This window comes from Onychostruthus taczanowskii, unplaced genomic scaffold (genome assembly GCF_017590055.1).
Source record: "Onychostruthus taczanowskii isolate IOZ18803 unplaced genomic scaffold, ASM1759005v1 scaffold52, whole genome shotgun sequence".
NCBI lineage: Eukaryota > Metazoa > Chordata > Aves > Passeriformes > Passeridae > Onychostruthus > Onychostruthus taczanowskii.
In genome coordinates, this window is record NW_024502791.1 from 5,378,977 (window position 1) to 5,401,328 (window position 22,352).

The 22,352-nt window shown below is 38.7% G+C and overlaps 1 protein-coding gene across 2 annotated transcripts in view; it reads right to left on the reverse strand.

Moving 5' to 3' along the window:
- Positions 1 to 465: 465 nt before the first annotated feature.
- The window catches only part of ARHGAP6 (Rho GTPase activating protein 6), a 159,476-nt gene continuing 137,589 nt past the window's right edge, over positions 466 to 22,352 (reverse strand). For both annotated transcript variants that reach the window (XM_041416566.1, XM_041416567.1), the window contains exons 7-13: positions 20,572 to 20,722; positions 19,247 to 19,395; positions 15,943 to 16,122; positions 11,579 to 11,676; positions 5,343 to 5,605; positions 3,274 to 3,354; positions 466 to 2,486 (exon numbers count right to left, since the gene is read on the reverse strand). In XM_041416566.1, coding sequence (XP_041272500.1) covers positions 1,798 to 2,486; positions 3,274 to 3,354; positions 5,343 to 5,605; positions 11,579 to 11,676; positions 15,943 to 16,122; positions 19,247 to 19,395; positions 20,572 to 20,722 — 1,611 coding nt within the window. In that variant the 3' untranslated portion in view covers positions 466 to 1,797. The remainder of the gene's footprint in view (positions 2,487 to 3,273; positions 3,355 to 5,342; positions 5,606 to 11,578; positions 11,677 to 15,942; positions 16,123 to 19,246; positions 19,396 to 20,571; positions 20,723 to 22,352) is intronic.

The following is a 22,352-nucleotide window of genomic DNA, read 5'->3' on the forward strand; positions in this document are numbered from 1 at the left end:
CAAAGGGACACACATGAACCTTTTCCTATCAAGTGTCATACCACGATAATATTTGGAAAACCCTGCAACTACCAGAAGAGAATTATATTTATTCTGCCTAAAAGGAGCTACAACAGTCAAAAGGCCAAATCCTGCCCCTTTCGACTTGGCTTTGTGCTTTTTATCTTATAAATTCACTGGGAAAATGGAGATTTGATGAGAAATGGAGATATGAAGGGAAGGACTCTTTATATGATGGATTTTAAGCCTTAAACCAAAGTAAAACCTTGAATCTTGTATATTTCAGTTGCATTTGAAGGTGGTCCTTAAGCTCCTATGCCTTTTAGATGTTTTTTATAAAGACACTCAAGAATGCAATAAAAACACATCAATATCCTGTAAACCTTCAAAAAAAGGAGCAAAAAATATGCTCATTATTATACTTAGCTTTTTATTCCATCATTACGACACAAGACAGAACTTAAAGACAACATCACTGAAAAAGTCTTCAACTTCATTAAAATTAAGACTAATATGTTTTATGAAATTCTTTTGCTATGATACACTTTCCCTTGTGGAGTGCTAGGAAGGAATTTCTCTGGAAGGCTGCAGCACATTGCCACCCGCTGTCCACACACGGCTCTGCAGCTGAAAAACAACGTGTACAAAACAGCAACACTTAACGCAACATACAGCTCCCGAGGAAGGGGCACTGACCCCGACTTTGGCACAATATTTATAGAAACACGGTTGTGAGCTTCTCCAAATGTCATGTTCATTCCTGAAACTCTATTTGACTCCCTTTCATGTGTCTCTCTGCGTTTTTTTCTTTTCTCTAACTTAATGCTGGAGCTTTGTTATTTCAAAGGAAAAGCCATATTCTTTCTCAGTGTCACGCATCTCAATTTATTAGTTTTGGTTTTCTGAAATTTGGATTCCAGTTTATTGTTTTAAAACAATACATAAAATCATACATTTATAAATATATATATTATATCCTGCATATATAACATTGGTTTTCCTTTAGAATGGGAGGGCAGACTTTGCACTACATAATTCGTTGGTTTAGGCACAATGTTGTTCTTAGATTCTCTGAGCTGCTTCCTATCAGAACCTAAAAAAATACTTTTATAATCTTGTATCAAATTTTAAAGTCTTTTGCAAATATATGTATAAGAAAAAAATATTTTGTATTTCCCCCTCTAAGCTCACTAATACCCTTATAAAATATATGGCTTTTCATGTTCCACTTTATTTTAGTGTTTTTCAAAAGGCAGTGAGAAGAAGTACAACTTTACCCTTTAACAGCTTTTTTTTTTAATATATATATATATAAGCACAGAAACCAGCTTGTGCACTTTCTATAGAATTCCAATGCATATCATGGTAATGTAAGTGCAGTGATTTTTTTTTAAAAAAGCAGTCACGATTGATTGACATCTGTATATGAAAACATAACATGATTATCATACAATACCCATTACAGAATATACAATCATCAAAACTGCAGATATATAAATACATTTTTAGCAACATCAAAGCAACAGTTTTATCTTATACACAGCATATGAATACAGAGTTATTACACTAAAGTTTTCACCTTGTATTTTCTCAAAAGCTTGCTGAAAAACAGGAAGATACTGTATTTGTAAATTAACTGCTTGACAGTGCTGTTGAGAAATTAAAGTGAACAAAGTTTTAAAAAAGTATATGCAATTGAATTGGTATAAAACAAACAAGCCCCCCAGTTTTCCAATGTCACGTTGTTTTCCTATGAGACGGAGGCACGGGCACGAGCGGCAGTTCCACAGAGTCAGGTCATACAAGGGTTTCTGGGAGGGCATCAGGGTTATCAGCTGATAAGAGCTCCCAAATCTGCCACCTCTCCCTCTGCCACTCGTTCCAGTCCGGCTCTGAAACGCTTTTACTGTTGTGGCTGTGAGGTGCTGTGGAACAGCTGTGAGCTGCGGGTGTGTGCGGGGCCGGCTGCTCCTGCCCGGACGCGGCCTGCTCCGCGGCTCTGCCTGCGGGCCCTCCAGCTGCTCTCGGCCCCCAACTCTTTTCTGGGCGTTGAAGTCTCCACAAAGAGTGCAGCGCTGAAGAAACACTCGAGCTTGTTTTTGCTGGGCCTGGGTAAGGGGGCGGTGGCCGCTCTTTCCTGTAGGAGGGCTTGGCTGTGCTTTGCAAACAACCCGCGTTCAAGTCGCGCTCTCTGAGGTCCTCCACACTGCTCAAAGTCAAGCGCTGCTCCGACTTGGAGTGGGCCAGGTCTGAACTTCTGCAGCCGCCTGCCCTGCGTGGGTCACTGCACAGCGGAGAGGCCACGGGCTGGAGCTGGCACTCGGGAATGGCAGCTGTCGTCTGGCTCCTGCGCATCACCTGCCTGCCGCTGTCCAGATCCGAGGAGCTGCCCTGCCATCGAGGGGAGCACGCGGCGAGGTTCCCCTGGGAAAGGGAGCACTGTCCGGGGCGCAGCGAGCTGCTTTCGTAAATGTTCCCGTAAGAACCTGGGGGTGGAGTCAGAGACACAACATGAGGCTGCAGAGCCATTCATGTGGCATTTAACAACTACTGCTTTTCCCTTGTATCACGTGGCAGAAGAGGGATGGGGGCTGAGACAGGCTGGGAAAGTTGGGGCTCTTCAGCCTGGAGAAGAGAAGACTGTATAGAAACCTCATAGCACCTTTCAATATCTGAAGGGGGCTGACAGGGAAACCAGAGAGGACCTCTTCATCAGGAACTGTAGTGATAGCACAAGGAGTAACGGGTACAAATTGAAAGAGGAGAAATTCAGGTTAGATATGAGGAATAAATTTTTACTGTGAAGGTGGTTAAACACTGGAACAGGTTGCTCAGAGTGGCTGGGGATGCCCCAACCAGCATTCAGGGTCAGGCTGGATAAGACCTTGAGCAACCCAGTTTAGTTGGAAGTGTGCCTCCTCAAGGGCAGCGGAGTAGGATTAGATGATCTTTAAGGTCCCTTCCAACCCTTATCACTTTATGGTTCTATGATTCTATGAATCTTAGAAGAACTTAAAAGTATTTATTGAAGCAATTTTAAAATGAATTTTTAAATTATATTTGATAGTTTGAAATGTTGCTGTTTTCTGTATTTCACTGAATACAGAGAAGTATAACCACTGTTCTCCTCTGTACTCTACTTAAGAGTCACCTTTTAAAAGTCCAGCTCTGGACAATGTGAATTCTCCTACTGGTTTCACTGTGATTTCTTGAAAACAAGGAATTGTTTTTTTCTTTGCTAGATTTGGGCTTTAAAATCGAGAAATTACTGACCTGTGATTACTGGATCTTTGCAGCCACTTTTCAGTGTTGAATGCCAAGTTCCCCAGATATCAAAATGATCTTCAGAAACATCTAAACAGCAGTAAGAGCAGGGAAAAGATGATTAATCAATCCTCCTAAAGACATTATTTAGAAATACGCAAATAGAAAAGTAAAACCTTATGTAATGCATCAGCCATTAACATCCAGTGGCACCTTCACTGTGTACCTAACACAAGCACCTCATTTGTGGGACCCCACCAGGAGTACTGTGTACAGTTCTGGTGACCCCAACATATGGACAGGGAAATGCAGGAAATGATCCAGAGGAGAGCTATGAAGCTGGTAAGAGGACTGGAGCACCTTGTCCACAAACACAGGCTGAGAAAATTGGGGCTGTTCAGCCTGCAGAAGAGAAAGTTGTATGGAGACTTGTAACAGCCTTGTAGTATCCAAACAGGGCTGACAGGGAAGCCAATAAGGCACTCTCCATCAGAAACTCCAGTGACAGGACAAGAAGTAATGGGTGCCAATTGAAAGTGGGGAAATTCAGGTTAGATATTAGGAAGAATTTTTTTAAGGGTGTGGAACTGGAACAGGTTGCCCAGAAAGGCTTTGGATGCCCCAAGCCTGGCAGTGTCCAAGGCCAGGCTGGTTAAGGCCTTGAGCAATCTGATCTAATGGGAGGTGTCCCTGCCCATGGTAGGGGGGTTTGGGACTGATGATCCATTCCAACCCCTTGACATTCTATGACTCGGTGTATTTGCCCACAGCTACTTGTTTCTAGATCAGCTCCTAGTTCAGTGAGCTCTGTATGGGGCAGGGTGCCTGAGGTTGCTGAGTCCTTAAGTCCTCTGCCTTACTGCAGTCAGAGAAGTTGCACAAGAAGAGGGGGATTTGGTCCACAAAAAGTAGTTTCTGGCAAAGCTCCCTCAGGCAGCCCTAGCCCCAGGGGTCACCATAAGGCATGCTCTAGCAACCCAAGGATGCTGCCAGTCTTACCCAGAAGTGCAGCCACAGAACAAAGATTTAATGAAATGTTGGGTTATAAACAGTTTAATGCCTTTTTCTGATTCTACTAGTCAGTAGAGGAACTTCCTAATTTGTCCTGGTCTAGTATCATTGCGATGCACATTAAAGTCCAAAAGATGGTTAATACAATAAAACTTAATGTAATTTCGTGTTCATAACTTAATAGAAATCTGACCAAATTCTTAAACCTGTTCAGAGATTTAGAAGATAAAGTCCAATTGGCATTTATAAAGCATGTTATTGAGATATTATTCTAAATCCCATTAAGTCCAAAGGGAATTAAGTGCCTAGGCAGTACATCTGAAATTGAGAGGTTTTAAAAATACCACCAGTTACGTTCATCCCTAAGCATTGAAAGTTATCAAAGTTTGGCTCACTAAGTATAAATTTCATAGATGAACACTTTTAAATATATATATTTTATAGGAAAAGCATCTTGAAGTGCTGGTGAGCTATTAGTTTAAACTGCAGTTCTTTACCAAAGAAATCATTCAGGTATGCACTCCACAGGTAGCTATGAGAATAATGGATCCCTGCACTAGTATTGCTCAGTATGTAACCGGTTGCAGATGTAAAGCTGTGCAGCTCAGCTACGTTTTCTAGTGAGAGGGTGTTGAGGTCATTCTTTACAACTGGAGAAAGTTTGTGCCTGAAATCTTAAAATCTCAGCTTTTTCCAAAGCCTAGACCATACTCTTGCAGGTATTACGGTCCCATGGATCAGGACTAGACTTTGCCATGCTGTCACAGACAGGCTGAAAAACCGGACACACATAGTTCTATTTTCCTAATAATATCTCCAGGTTTTGTGAAGTGCCATACCATGAGCATCCGTGACAGCTGGCTGAGCTAATGGGAAGGACTCAGCACAGATCCTTTGGGCTCAACAGAAAAAAAAGGTTATTGGTCTGTCATTTTTTATAAGGTTTTTTACGCTATTGCTCCTCAAATCCTGGTAGCTTAAAATGCAAACCTGGCCCTTTTCAATTATTTCAGGAGTCTCCATCAGTCACTGAGGAGAAGGAGGAGCACAAGCAGGATGCACTATACCTTTTCCAGCCTGTGATGCAGAAGAATTCTCCTTTGGCTTAGTTTGCAAGTGTCCAACCAGCGTGTACTGCTCAGGTACCTTGTACAGCTTATCTGGGCTGTGGGCTACTTCTTCTGGCATTGCCACCAGCGAGCGCTCCGACAGCACCGGGGAGTTGTTGTCGTAAGGGGAGACGTCACCGCTGGAAGCTTTGTTGGAGTCTGTGGAAGAATGTCTTTCTCCTGTGGAGTAGGAACCTTCTGACCGCAGCATCTCAGGGCTCCTGAGAAATTTTGATGAACAAATTACAGTTAATAAAAAAATGCTTCATGTTCACAGTTACAGGTACAGTTTGGCATCAAGGCCAGGATGGATGGGGCTCTGAACACTCTGGTCTAGTGACAGGTGTTCCTGCCCACAGCAGGGGGTTTGGAACTAGATTACTTTTAAGGTCCCTTCCAACCCAACCATCCTATTATTCTGTGATCATACAGATAAAATCAAATACATGAGAATGGTCACAGCTGCTGAAACGAAAACACTTCAGAAACAGTTAGTGAGGTGGATTTTCCATGAGTAAAACTTTTGCCATGAAGTGGCCAGCAGAGGCCACTCAAAATCAAAAGATGTTGCTATCAAGAAAAAAAAAACAACAAAAACCCACACAATTGTATGGTAAACCAGAAGAAACAAAGCAGTTAATAAATTCCTTATGTTACCTTGACAATGTAGCTTGTGGCAACAATAAAGCTGAAGGCATGATAGGGAAGATTAGTTTGCTGCTAAGCAGTATGCTAAAACAAATTCTTGTGTTCTGAAATTTTACATAGAGAAATCAAGCACTTGGCTTGCCTTTCACACTACGAGAATTATCCTCTACTAGAGACAAAAGAAGGTAAATATTCTGCAGGGCACAAACAGATGTATTTACTGTACTTATGACTGCAGCATTAAACGACTGGTTCCCCTGATACCTTCTACAACTTCTTTTACCTATTTACCTTCACACCACAACAACATGCACTACCTTTAATTCTGCCAAGAAAAGGCAAACACAACTCCCACCTAAGTACAGCCAAAGATCAGAGAGACAACTAATTTCTGGAATGTGCTGGGAACATTGATGGAGATTTCTTGAACTGTCACAGTTTGCCGTGCAGGTAGGAGGCAGGCTGTGAGTCACCGAACATCCACAAAGAACATGCAGAACTACTCTGTAAATAAACATAACTTTTTCTTCCCTGTTGTTCCTTGCTAACTCATATTTCTATTACTCATTTTTCATTTCTCTGCACCACTGTTTCATAGATGCTTAGCTTTTGCTTGAGTCAAACACTTCTTTAATATTTGTTCTAATTTAATGTGGTACAACAGAGGCTCATTCCTGTAAATGTCTGAAAACGGTCAGCCCTTTTCATAGTCAAATCCAAAGACAGCTTGAATGTAGTGAGCAGCCAAAACTCATTTATCACTATGGAAGAGTAACTGTCTTTCCAGACAAATAAAATAAAACTGATGAAAGAAAATAAAGAAAACACACAGCCAACCACAGCAAGTAAGTGTTAATACAGAAATAATGACAAAACTTAACACCACTTTCAACCTGTTGCTTTTTCCCCAGCTGATTTACACATTACATGTCCCAAAAAATAAAATATATGCAATCGACAGCATGATTATTATGTTATTCAACATTCCTATTTTTTTTCACATAAAGTGTTGGGAATTAATTAATAATGTTACTCCTCAGTAACTCTCAGTGACAAAACCATCACTGGAGTTAAACTGAGGCAAGCTCAAAAAACAAGCTCAAAAAAGCTGCCATTTGACAAAGGTGCTCTGTCACAAGCTTCCCAGAGAAGCATGGTAATGCTGGGGAATCATTAAAAAAAACCCCTCAATTACATAACCTCGCAACTGAACTTCTTATCTGAACATAAATCCAATGTAAATGAATCTATAAACTGACACACACTGAGGAACTATAGTTTTATATGTATGTATAATTCTATCACAAACCTTTTTATTTTTTGTGACTTGGTTCTTTCTTTCTGTCCTCCTAAGTCCTAAAAACCCTTGTGCAGTGATATGAGATTGAAGCAATGTCTTGGGATTTTCAGAAGAACTAGAAGGACCTCTTAGAAAAGGGGAGAAATGTTGGTATCTGCAGGTGTCCTATCACCAAATGTCCTTTTTTCCAGCCTTCTAGATTGAATGTCATCTAAACAGTAAGCTTTATTGCATGTAAGTCTTTTCAGCATCAAAACCATCAAAACTGCTGCACAGGGTGAAGACAGAGGTAAACCAGCACTTAGCCATAGCAAGGTAACACAAGGAATGAGGGAAATGGAAATGAAAATGAAAGAATGTGGGAACATAAACTTGAGCTTTGTGAAACACTGATTTCGTGTCTTACCTTGAATGATCTGTTACAGTCTACCTCTTCTCAAGACAGAGCTCCTGCTAAAAATTTACCTGAATAGAAACTTCCAAGTCTTTGGAAAGATTCAAACATTCAAGTTTCTAAACTGATTTACAGTTTTGGCTGGTAAGTCCATACTATTTTTTATATATATGTATAATATCACTTTCAAATTTGTTCAGGCAAAATAGCTTTAAAAATCAAAGGAATAGCTGTGGACTCTATCAATCTTACTACAAGAGACCATCAAATTAAATACTTAAAAGCAGGAAATTGAACTCATACATTTGCAGCTTTACTTCACAAGCAAAATAAAACAACTTGCAAGAAGGCTTTGGTTTGTTTCTTTGCAAATAAAGAAAGAATTCTCACAAATCCCTTAAAATTAAAGTTTTGCATCTGTTTGCTTTACTGTTTGAGTTCATTAGCAAACGGATGTTTACTACAATTCAAAATTCTTCTTCCCCTGGACAGCGAGATTCTCTACCCCCTCACTGGGGAGAAACTAAATTGGAAGGCAAACATAAATACTGTGTAAGATACCCACTCCTCCATATGCAATATATGAGGAAGGGCAGATTATTGTCTCCAGAAAGAATAACAGATGATTATGTGCAAGCAAATGTGAGGAATGGGAAGGCAGATAAAGTATTTGTCAGGGACTACGTAGTATATTAAGGAAAAGATTTTAAAAGTGGCTAAGTACCTATGGAAAGATTTGAAAGCAGCAGAAGGAACCTATGCCACATGAATTTAAAAATACAATTTCAGATTCCAAAACAACAGGCATCTTTCCATGAATTGATGTTGTCCCCCAGAGTCCACTTGCATGGGTGAACTGGAATAATTGCTTCTACTGAGGATATTCCTACTTTTCTACTATCATCAAGGTTGTCAAAACAGGAAATCCCTTTCTGTTTCTGGCAGAAACTCTTTTCTGTTATAACTTAAAGCTTCTGAGTGGGAAAACAATTACACCTTCAAGAGGCAAATCATATGGAGTGAGATGGCTTGGTAGCACACAGTACTAATTTCCACACATATTTGAGTAACACAGGGGCTACCAGCAAGGCAGATTACTGTGGGAGTGTGATGTGGTTGCTGGTAGAGGACTCAATGTTTCAAGGAGCCTCTGCAGCTTTAAAAACTGCATTTACACATACTGCATGACCTGTTGTATGGTTTCATCTTTGTGTCACAGATCAGGATGGATTAAAACTCATTATTACAATCCAAAAACATCCAAAAATGCTGTAACTTTGAAACTTATTTACTCTGGAAGGATTACTAACCATGAGAAGCATTAAATAACCATAAGAAATAGATTTTATTTTTTGTTAGTTTAAAGATGCTTCATCTTACAGCTGTAAATCCAAATTCCATTGTCATCAAGCCAACATACAAAAAATTGGGAAGTCACCCACAAAAGCACACTTCACAATTGCTGCCATTTGTAATTAGTGCTTTATCATGAACAACTTCCATAAATTCCCTGACACACTGTTCACAATGCTTAGCTCTTAAGAGAACTGAAAGATGAGGAACATCTGATTTTCTCCTCCTCTGGGGAGGAAAAGAGACTGTGTTTTCTCTGTTAGATCAGAGCCAAGAAAGCATTTATAATGACAGCAAGAGCAGAAATGTGAGGGCAATTGCAGAACAGGACCTTCAAAGCAATTAATGTGACATTAAAGTCTCAAAGTTGATTCTATACTCTATGCAGTCAACTAGCTCTTCTGATGAAGACTGTCTCAAGAATATATAAAGTTTTTTGTTCCACAGATCCACATCTGTATTTTGAGTATGTGACCAGGCAATTTCCAACAGCAATAAAGATATATTTTGGAGGCTCATTTTTATGAAATCAAAATCAAAATGTGAGATTATGAAATCTCACATTTCTTATAAGAATAATAAGCAACACATTTGTAGCCTCAAAATTGAGATTATGTTGTAAAATGCATTAATCTCTTAAGAGCATCACACTCCTAGCAATAACACTAAGCAACATTCTCTCTAATTGCCTGGAATATCTTAACCAAGAAGTTGCAACTACAGTGAAAACATATCTCATTACACTAAAAGTAAATCACTTACATGACAGCAAAGTATAAAAAGATGATGGTAATTTTTTCCTATCTCAGTGATATTTCATCTGCCCATTACTGACAACACAATAAATTAGTACTACTGTAGCTATATGCTCCTGTTTGGCTTCAGAACACTTCCTTACAAAATGCCTTTTGTCAGTTGTGACCAGCTTTTCACAAAAGCTGCATTTTCTCGTGAAGGTGTGCATGCTGGCTAAGAGTAAGGAAGTACAAGGAAAAGTCAATTAAGGAATCAGGATCTAACAATTACCTGTTACATCCACAATGATTTGTGACTAACTTAGGCAAAACTGGTATGTGTAGTCACATGTGAGATACAATTTGATGTCTTTTTGTTATACAGACAGTGAAATCCTGCATGAAGTTTTTATTAGGTTGAGTTAGAATTTACATGATCATTCCAAACCAGGGGCTGAAAGGAAGAAGTCTCTACACACTGCCTTATGTCATATGATTTGTAGTGTCTGTCCTAGTTGTAGTCTTGGCTTCTGGAAAATGTGAAACAAGTCTAAAAGACAGCTTATGTACCTCTAACTATCCTGCACTTACTGTGATCTAAATATACATATGGTTACTTGTCAATCAGACAAACTAGCTGAAATTACTTCACACAGAGAAAATTACCCCAAATTAGATGATCTGTGATAATTTTCTACTTCATGTGGTTAAGTTAGCAACTTTACAACTCAATATATACTGCACATATTTTTGTTTCCAAATTTTATAGTAAAAGAAAGCTTTTTCCTGAAGGTGTTAGTTACACTATTTGTTGTATACCTTTCCCTGTGAAGCCAGGCACATTATTACACTACCTCCAACTACACAATGTTAAGATGGAGAGAAAAAAAATCATAGCTGACTATACAAATTCAATTTTAATTATATTCTGAATGCACTAGGCACTTTCCACAAACACAGGAAGACAAACTCCAGAGTTTAGAGTCTAGAAACCCTCTTAAAAATTACTTAAAGCAAGTCTGTCAAATTTTGTGATTTTTGGGTCTGCCATACTGGGATTCACTAGAATAATGACAATGACTGTGTGTCCCATGAGAAAGCCAGAAATCCTGTTAATCTGAATGTACAAACTCACAGCATTAAGGCACAAGGGTGCAGGTAAATATACACCATACATAAGAATATGTTATGTATCATAACTGCTATAGTGACCAGTGTGATTTTTTTTCTCTTCAGATCCTTCACAAAGCACACAATTAAATAATATCCAAAGTCTCCATAGGGCTGCTGTTGTGGCAGTTGCCTTGCTCACAATGTCTCACATGTATAGGATAGGAAAAGAATGACAGAGTGGTCAAGCAGCTCGCTGTGATGGTGTTAAGGCACTCTAGGGTGTGTTTCAAGGATAGTGAAATACATGCTTCCTGTTACTGAAGACTACAATAAACTCAAGACACAAACCAGCAGATGACTAAAAAACATCCTGTCAGATAATAGTGCACTGAATATTTTTATGTACATGTCATTCTGTTCTCTGCAGCAGAACACAATCTTTCCTCTGAATCAGGGAAACAAGTTTTGTCTTTAGAAAATGCTGTACAAGAGTCATAATTTCTTTGGCAGAGTCTGTGTAATAGGGAGGATATTTCTACTCCACTGTAGACAGTGCAGAAGAGCTGTGGAAAACTAGAACCTTTTGGACACTTCCAGTGGGAGATAGAAATTCCCAGCAGAAAAAGGGATGATGAAAAAACAGATTACTCACGATGACTGGGAAGCTTTTCTTCTCAGCAAATAGTCTACAACATCTGGGTCAGTCTCTAATAAGCTAATAAGCACTTCATTCTGTAAGTCAGGGGAAACCTATGAAGACATAAAAGAATACTTAGTTGGAGGTTAATATCCTTTCATATACATTAATTTTGGTGCTATGCTTAATCTAAATTAACAAGTACAAGTACATTTACAGAAAGTATATAAAATATTCAAAAGCTTTCACTTAAAAGAGAAATTTCATGTAAGAACAGATGAAATAGGACTGAAGATCACTTTTTACAATGTTCAGTGCTGATTACTGCTGAATAACTGGTTGGTTATTATATCTGGAAATAACAGTGGAATTACTTATGTATCACAATCAGAAAAGCTCCAGTTTAAGGTCCTCACTTTACACCACCCTTCAAAGATCTGAGAACATTTACAAATCTCCATCTCTGCCTTTCCAGCCACTCTGACCAACAGGCTCAGTCAGAATTTGTGTTACCTTTGGAGTTTGGCCTTCTGATTTGCTAACTTTCTCTTTGCACTTAGTATGGGTATGAACCTTCAAAACCCTTGATAGCTTCAGAAGCTGCAGGATACAGCAACATCTCCTGGGCAAGTAGCAGAAATGGCACCCCAAAACCTGCACAAGTAAACTTTGTGTTTCCAACTGCACTTTACATGAGTCTTATCAATCCTCAAGTGACTTTGTCTGCATTACAGTGGAACATTCAACACAAACTTCAAAACATTGAAACAGATTAAACCATCCAAGAACAGCCCAGGTTCACTCATGACAGATGGAACTCAATGCAAGACAATCTCAGCAAGGGGTCATCAGCTGGGCAATACATGTTTCTGGATGCAATCTGTCAGTGCCTGAATCTCTTGACCTTCAAGTCACACTTCATGGACCATTTGTTCTCCCTAACATTTCCTGGGAAATAGGAATAGAATTACTAACACATTCCCCAGAGGAATATCCCATTTTGGGAGGCATTTAGGGACTCTAGTTACATAAAAGGCATATTTCTTAAAATAAGGAAATAATTAGTAAATAAATGAAGATATGCATTATTTAATTCAAACTGATCCAAAATCTCTATGAAAAACTTGTGTAACCACATACTCATTTTTTTAATATTGTTTTCAGTCTCTGAACTGGAAAAATATCTTACTGATGGTCACTGATACACTAGCCTTTAAACAATTTTTTTTAATAGGAATATGATTTTTAGAAACGTGGTGTACTGTAACTTCTCCATTTAAACAGCCTTTCTGTACACTAGAAGTAACTCCAGATAAAGTTTCATGGTAAAAAAAAAAAATCCACACATTTTGTCTGTAACTTAATATTCAGCTTTTATAAAGTAACTTTGTAATAAAATACTGAGAGAATTTTGTCAGAAAAATAAAAATACATCTTGCCTTATTAAAAAAAATGATAAATCCGTCACAAAAAGTCTAAAAACGTTTCACGAGAAGTTCAGTTCCAACAGAAAGCTTCTATGAAACCCAAGCTTAATGGTTCTACTGATTCAGAGGACTTTTACCAGAATGAATATGCCAGTAGATTTGTACTGATGGGTCTCTTTGCTAGCTACCTACCGGGGGCTTCCTCCTGTGCACCAATTTTCTTCAGTTTAGTTCAGTAACTTGGCAAGTGTAGAATTGATATGCATGTAACTGTAAACTTACACTTATAGAGAACTACAATATCAGTATCTCAGGAAGATGTCCCCATAACTATTACTGAATTAATTGTTTCACTGGTAATTGCACCAAAGTAGATGGATGAGAACTTGAAATCTGGGACAGAAGGGAAGCAAAGGAAGCTGGTGAAATAACAGCTCTGGAGGATATACAGGGACATATCAGAGGGCTCCAGGGTTGTCAGGACTCCAGCAGAGTACCAGATATTCTGAGATTTTGGGGTTGGGTGCTACATAACAGTCACAGCTGTTGAGACACAGAAGGGTGGAGAGACCCTTGAAGTGTCTCCTTTGTGCTGTCCCTTGCCACTGATGTGGCTCAGAATGGCAGTGTGCGGCTGCCTCCACAGTGGGAAGGCCACAGTAGCCTCCAGCAGTAAAAACATGAAATTTCATACACTCTGTAGCACTTCTTTGCAGCAGGGCTGGATTTGAATACTAGGAGACTAAATACATGAACCAGCTGCTGATCTCCATCCTTCATGCAAAGCCAAGTCAAAAATGAAGAGTGGTTGAGTTGTGCCTCCTTTCATTCAGCTGCAGAGACTGGCAAAGAACAGTCCTTTATACATCCCCATGAAACACTTTAATATATCCCCAAGACTCACTGAAATGGGCAAGATCTGGATATGAAAGTGATTATCATCACTGACATCAATGAAGCATGACCAGATTCCATCTTCTATAGGAAATCCACTTTTGCATGCTACTGATGTTAGCAATAGTTAGTAAAAATGTGCTCAGTATCCTGGGTTGTTCTGAGAAACAGAATCTCTCTGACCCACAATATGTCAGAATCATTCTGATATTGTGATCTGGGTACCCCACCACATCTTGGTTTCCTAGGGTTTGATTCACAAACGTTGTTCCAGTTTCAATGCTGAAACCAATCACAATTTCATAACCTCCCACACATAAAAGTAACAGCAAAAAAAAAACCCAAAACAAACACAAAAGCATCTGAGCATTAATACACCATGTTATAGTTGTAGCTGAATGCTTAACTCCATGTGGATTTTTTTAATGTGGCATAAATGTCGAGTATAAACAGTAAAAGCAACTCTGGAAAACAAAGAAATTATTTTTCCCACACTTCATTTAACCTCTAGAGGAAAGCTGAAGCACTAAAGAGATGAAGGAATAAATCCATCAGAATTAGAGCCCAGATGCAGGTTAGCCTAACCTTAGTCCCATCCTTTCCACACTGAAAGTCACAATGCATGCCTTAAGTATTATGTACAGAGTTGTGTCTGTGCTGAAGTTCTTAAAGAGAAACAACAATAAGAACACTTCAACTATCATATGTGTTCTTATTCAAGTATTATCTTAAACTTGATAGTGCCCATCACACTCTGGGCCAGCAGACCTTCACACAAGAGCGCAGTTCTGTCACTTTCTTTTACTGATATGAAAGGAAAAATAGCACCTAGCATTTTCCCCAACTGTGAAAAGCATTAAAAAAAAAAAAAGAAGACAAAAAAGAAAACTATTGCAAGTGTCTCACTGGTAAAGAATAAAAATAAAAGGCAGGAAAACCACAAAGAAGTTCATCTGAGGTTAAGACATCTGAGGCAGGGCCCATGATTGCTTTCTCATGCTCTACTCCCTTGTTGAAAACTGATAGACATCTTCCATTTACAGTACTGTGTGGCCATCAGCCCACAGTTCAGGGCTGTTCATCTTCTTGCAACAAGGTCTCCAGCACTCAGCTTTGCTGAAGCACTGAACGTTTCCAGAGCATTCTTTCTGCTTTGGGAACTTATCTCCTCAGTGTAACACACAGTGCTGCTTAGTCTCAGGACACAACAACCGAAGTTTTTTCCACTTTTTCAAGATTACTGGTTTTGTTGCAATGTGTATTTTTACTAAAATGAATACAGAATAACGAAGACCACGACTAGGTCTGACTGGCCTCTGCTATCCCAAGAGCAGGGCTCCCTCCGACACAAGTCCTGCTGAGCTGACTTACAATTTTGTACACAAGAAGAGCATAAGAGAAAGCCACAGAATGAACTGCTCAGGTAAATGCTAGGCATAGGAAATGTGACCTAACTAAGCTTCGTCTTAAGTAAACAACATGTCCAGCTGCAAGGCCATCAGCCTTCTTATGAAGAACTTGTTTGTTTCAGCAAAAGAACTGAAGAGAACTCAGGAACTATACAGATTTATGTTTTATTCCTTTTACCCAACTAATAAACAAGAAAGCTTTGTCCTTCCTCTCCATCCAACTAATAAAAAAGTCTTGGGTAGGGAAGGTAATTCCTTAAATTAATCAAGGATCTCTTAATCCCCGCAGAAAACATGTCTTCCTGACTTATAAAACTGAGATGTGAAAGATCATTTTCAGTCTTGTCTACGCATTGCTCAGTATACAACTGAATGGCCAACCCCATCATTTTCACAATCTTCTAAACAATACACCTTTATCTACACAGAAACCATTCTAAGCAAGATATAAGTAAGCATTTTTAATATTTTTACTTAGTGCAAAACATTCTCCTTCCTAGAAGACTACTTTTTGTTACCAGTAATTACTGATCCTAAATTAATGCAGCCTCTACAGTTTATTTCATCCCCATCTACTTTAATATCAATCAGCTATTTTGTCATTTATCTTGCAAATGTATACGAGTAATATGAAAAAATATCCACCTACCATGAAAAGGGTTTCATAGTTTTCAATCATCTTTTGCACAACAGCTATGATAGCAGTACTCTCTTCAGCTCGAGCTGAGCTCTGAACCGAGAATTCTTTGTCTGTAGATTTCTGCTTGTGCAACAAGTTAGGGCCAAAGATGGTGGCCAGGTTAAGCGACGTCATTTTGTTCCCAGTGATCTAGAAAAGAGAATACAAATGAGGTGGGGTCTCACAGGGCCCAATGTATACAGATAGGTATATAGACACATCTATACACACACACCCCTGCACACCCACACATAAACACACGCACACTCTCTGTCCCCCAGATTTGGTAGGTGCTTCATTCATCAAAACGAAAACCTGCTGCTTGTCAATAAAAAAATGAACAACTTTTAGAAACACCTTGTTTTGAACATCTCTGCAACAAGCCCTGTAGATTTTCTGGATATATTTTTAAGTGGATTAGAGGAGTAGAAGGTGGAAGTGTTTTCTGCCCTTAATTCCCTGGGAGCTCAACAGTGGCATATTTCTGAACTCGGAGCAACCTCCCTCCTACTTCAGCATTTCAGCACATTACTGTCTCTTAGGATCAAATGCTGAAAGCTCCTGGCTTTCTCAAGTAGCAATCAGGATTTGAAACATATACAGTGATACTTTTCCACGTTTAAGCTGTTGAGATAATTAAGAAGCAGGCTTATTTTTTTTTATGAGTATTTTCCTGTATTTCTAGAACATGCCAAATGGTTACTTGTTTGGTGGCTTGTTTTAGTTTGTTGGGGTTTTCATCTTTTTTCCTACTTTTAGAAACCTGTGCTCAAGGAATACATACTAGAATAGACAGGAATTACCTGAAAAATATGTCAACAAGGAAGCAACAGTAACCTGAATTTTGAGAAAACAAAAGGCTAGGAATACATACTAGAATAGACAGGAATTACCTGAAAAATATGTCAAAACTTTTGCTGTCGTATTTGTTATTAGACTACTATTTTCCCTTTCTATTCTTCAATAAAAAGTAGAAGTCATTTGAACTAATAGTTTTTAAAAAGGATATAAAGAGACATCAAAAAGAGGTAGTAAAAATAGAATTTCAAGAAGTGACTTGTACAAAACAGATGATTTCAAAGCAGTATTTTAAAATTTTTTTTGTAGCTGATCATTCATCAAATACTCTAGTCAAACTGCACTGACTACACCTGGTTTATTTTTTAAAGAATTCAACTAGACAGCACAGAAATGACAGTAAAAAGCTTTTTCTTGGTAGGAGTGGTGTATAATGCTGGAAAGACATCTGCACTAAGTAGGTGCATGGGCAATCACATCAAACGTTGGCTCTCTGTTCAGAGACTCATCCCAGCACACTGTGAGAACAGCACACCCTTATTTGCACACCACCAAGCACCCAGCTGTTTCTCAGGTGACCTTGCTTTTTAAACTCTGAATTTTGAGCCACCACAGATGCACACGCGGCCTCAAGTGTGCCAGGGCAGCCTCTGGCTGTGCCCAGATCTGCATGTGCAGGCTGTTTGTACAAACAGTGAGCCTTTTCGTAAGGGCAGCCTCAGGGTATCCTTAAAAAATGTTGTAAACATCTCCACTGAAATTAACTGAATGAGTAATTTTAATAAAGTTAGTCATCCATCTTCATCTTCTTGAGAGAAGGGCTGTTGAAAGAAATCAAGAAGAGGACCTGTGTGCCAAAGCTTGGCTGTCTTCCGTCCAGTGATAGCAAACAGTCTGATAAAATACTTTCTTTTGCCCTGAATGCCTTTATTCACTTAATTCTTCATAAATAGCTTAAATAATTGTGAGCAGAAAGCTGTATTTAATCTATAAAAGGTATCCAGTTGCACATAATATTCCTGATGCTTACAATACTGTCAAGATAACTTACATAAATCTGCCTTACCAAAATACCTGTGGCAAAGCTGATGTACAATGGTTGAGCCAAATGAACTTTGTTAAGCAGCATTTCCTTGCCCTGCAGTAAGATCCTCTTGGGTGCATTCCTGAACCAACAGAGAACTCTTTGCAGGACCAGGGGGACCACGACCTTAGCTGGCTTATACATGTTTTTAAGCACAGTAAATTATTACAGGCTGCTCTTTCTAAATGCTTTCCATCACAGTGATATAGTTTTTTATCAACTCCTTGCTGAGAACAAAAATAATAGCATTTAAAGTGGATTTAAAAGTGAAATAGGCCTTGAAGTCACATAAAACACTTAGGACTTGAAGCTAGGACTTGTAAAGATGGAATAACTGGAAGTTAGGATTTGAGGCAGAAATTTGGCAAAAGTAAGTTTCAAAGTGCTAATTGTTAAAATCAGACAACTGCAAAAGGCATCCAAATTTGACAAAATCAGCAGGATTTCCCATCTGGAAGACAAGGAGTCTTCCAGAGGAAGAGGAGTTTCCTAAGAGTCTCAGACGTTGTCTCTGCTGCAATTCAGAGGACTGAGAAATCCTTCCACAGATAAATCAACATATTTTTGTCAAGCACTGACAGACTGTATCCATTTTATTCAATTAATAGAGTTGCCCTCCTTTTACACAGAGGTTACTAGTGCCAGCACTTCTCTGGCAGGAAATGGGAAGCCTGGATTTTCAGGTCTTCTCTAGCATGAATGGGCACAGGGTGTGGATGTGAGAATGCTCAAGGCTGGAGCTCAGCCCCATAGCTGTGGGCATTCTTGTCTCTGTGGGGTGAGTGCACATCAAATTCTCCACTGAATTTGGTCCAGACTGCAACAGTTAAGGAGGTCAAAAAGAAAATGGGCAAAGACGAACCCTGACTGCAGCTAGTGATGAGGTCTGTCAGTTGCAAGGATACAGCTGGAGTTCCTGCCCTCTGTTTTATTTTGCACTACCTAGGGCACACAAGGAAGCTAAGAGAACCAGGAATTGAACTGCTCTGTCCAAAAGTCATGTAAAAAAGCAACAACAGAGAATGAAAAGAAAATGAAAAAGCATATCCTTGCATGCCTGACCTTTTCTGAGTACGTTTCCCATAGAAGATTATGGGATAAAACAAGGCAGCAGGAGAAGGATGGATGACACTAAATGTTCTTGACAGCAAGGTTGGTACACTGAATCTCCGAAAGGAAGAGGGAGATGCTTTACTGATTAAGTAATACAAAAATTAAACATTCACAGCCCTTAGAACACAGTAAACAAATGGCAGAAATGCAGGGCTAACAGATTAAGTCTCTCCCATCTTTCAGGGATATGCCACCACTGTGTATGTTCCAAGGCTTTGAAGATCTCTTTTCAGACCATGAATTAAGTAAAGCCAAAGGACACAAGTGACCAGGACTTACCTCTTGGCCATCCTTGTCTCTGGTGTCTTCTGCATGGCCAGCTACTGTGGAGAGGAACTGCAGCAGGCGGTGAAGGGTATCGCAGTTACAAGGAGGTAGAAGATAAATGAGAAGCTGTAAGGTGCTGAGCTGCTCATCTGGCTCTAATACTAAGAGGGGAAAAAATATGTTCTAAGAAATCACTCCAACTAACCTACAAGCAGAACAAATATACTGATCCCAACCCAAAGGAAGGTATAGGAATAGCTTTGTTTAAGAATCATTTTCCTTACAACATCAGAAGAAAAAGAGAAAACTAAGGAAACTTCAAAACTATAAGAACTATTGCTATGGGATTTTTGCCTTAGTGGGTCAATATTTTGCTCTCAAGTTCATAGGATTTTTCTTATCCTAAAAGAGAACAAAATCCACGTTTTACACTCCATCACTGTTACTGGACTCAAATATTCTGCTTACTTTTCTACTTACTCCATTCATTTAGGTATTGCTACTGGTATGTACAGTACCTGTCAAGCATTCCAGTCAGGTTTATGCTTCAGACATTTTCATCTTGCAGAAGTACCAGAAGATTGGAAAAGCAACCAGAGAAATAAAGGACACTCTGCTACCACTACCATCTACCGTCTAAATGGTAGCCAGTGACAAAGGTGGGACAGAGGCAGGATCTGACGTGAGGGCTAGAAAGCACCTGAAGAACCCATACCAGGCAGCTCCTCAAACTTGAAACATCCAACTTTACTTTTTTCTAAATCCCTGAGAGTCTGCACTTGGGACTTAGGAAACACAATTGGAAGTACTTAATATGATGGCTTTGAGGACCATCAAAGAAGAATGAATGAAAGAAACAAGTATGAAGAAACCTGAATTTTTCAAGCCATGCTGGAACTTTGGTCAGTAGACAGATCTAAAAATTTTAAGTCACAAGGATTCAAATGGGAGTCTGTGATCTGGCACTGCTGGATCAATGACAGGGTCAGGTTTTAATAGAAAATATTAATTCCATCCTTACAAATGCAAAAATATGTATAGTTAGTGAAATCCTTCTTGTTGGGATTTTTTGGATTATACTTCTATAGTATAAAACCAAGAAGTAAAACTAAGACCTCTGGAAATTTAGAATGTACTATATTATTTATATTAATACACACTGTATTATATTATATATACTATTGTATATTAAATATACTATATGCTTTATAGTGTATTATACAAATATTTGGAGCAAATCAAGGCCAGAGCATTAAAGGAAAAGAATAAAAGAAGGCTATTAGTAGAAATCAAAGAATTCAAACAAAATTGATAAATCAAGATGCTGTAGAGCTCACAGAGAGTGTTGATGAAAGGTGTATAAAGCTCTCTGGTGAGAAGTGGGTCAGGCATGTCACGCAGAAATTCCTTTAACAAGGCAGCAACATCATGAATGCTGTGCTCTTCATCTAATACAACATCTACACCTCGGTCAAACTCTTCACGTAACTGAAAAAAATCATGAGAGAAAACCATAGTCACTTACTGTCCCAATTAATACATCCCAACACAGAAAATCTTTTAAGAAGCAGATTTATTAATTTTTAATTTCAAGACTGAGCATGACTAGTCTTTGGAAAGGTCAAAGATATAATTCATATCTAATTGCTGCTTATTCCATAATACATAACTTAAGGTTTGTAATAAAACACAAATTGTAATAAAATACAATTTTTTTTCCAGCTAATATATGACACTCTTTTATGAAAACATGCATCCAAGTATAATTTTTGCAGAAAGGCAAGAAATGCAAAGGCAGAAACCGGAGAGAATAAGGAAAATTACAAGACAGGCTCTTATATCACCTTACTGCATTATCCCTGGAACCAGAAAGACTGAAATTGCATTTTGTAACACTTATGAATTTCGTAGAAAAACATTATTAGTGAAATCATATTAATATCCACCAAATTCACATTCACTTGTCATTTAAGACAGTATGTAAAGATAGGTAGCAAGTAGATAGGGTCACTAAGACTTCACAGCATTCCTTCACACACACCTTGTTTTGCCTTCCTAATTTAGTTATGCTCCTTAAGTAATCATCATTACAGGGTTCACAAACAGCAAGCTAACATCATTACATGGTATTGCTAGGTTTTTTTTCCCCCTACTTTGGTCCTCAGACAAATGCTGTATAATTCAAAGGCATCACACTTCCCAAAGGCAGATAAAAACACTCTTCCAAGATACCTTATGAAGAGGTGAAAGTTTGCCCTTCTGGAGGGATTTTCCAGCAACAAGAGCAGAATACTTTCCTCAGGCTGACAGCTTCACCTTTTACTCTTTTTGCATTTTGAAAACAGTCAAGAGGTTTTAAAACTATTTCCTATAAAAAAAATTGCACCTTTGCTAACATTATGCGGTATAGCTATGTCACACCTATCTTCTCAGAGAGTGATTACAGCTAAATCTTATAAACAAAGAAATCAGAGGTATCAGGTTTCTTCACCAGGAATATTACAAACATACCAAAGAGAGGAAAGAAGCTAAGTCACAAGCAAACTATATGCCTGTAAAAATTTGTGGCAAATCTTGGTCACGTACAAATCTATCTTCAGTGTGTTCAGTGTGAAAATCCTGTGTTTTCAGCTCAGATTGAGCTTTCATAATGGGTGTGACAGATATTCATTAAAAACCACAGCCTTCATTCTAATTTATTAGGATTGCTTTTAACATTATTAATATCAGTCACTACTATTAATGAATAATTATGCTATGAAGACCAGAATATGTTCTTTATCTAATATTATTCTTTGATTTATGGTCAAAGGTTTTCCATTGCCAACTTGAAGACTTCATTCCCAGCTTAATTCTACTCTCCAGACTGGTGACAAACGCAGAACATCCCTGCAGAGCACCATAAATTACCTCAATCCAGAAGATTGTTTCTGCACTTAAGTGCCCAAAAGCAGCTGAGGAAACAGATTAGCACTGCATCAGGAATTCAGACTTCCCAAATAGCTGGTTAAATCATAAACTGCTGTTACAGACTTGAATATAGCACTTGTGATCCGATATCCTGTGAGACCTTACAGAGATATCCTAAGCAGCAAAATATCATAGAAGCCTTGGTGAA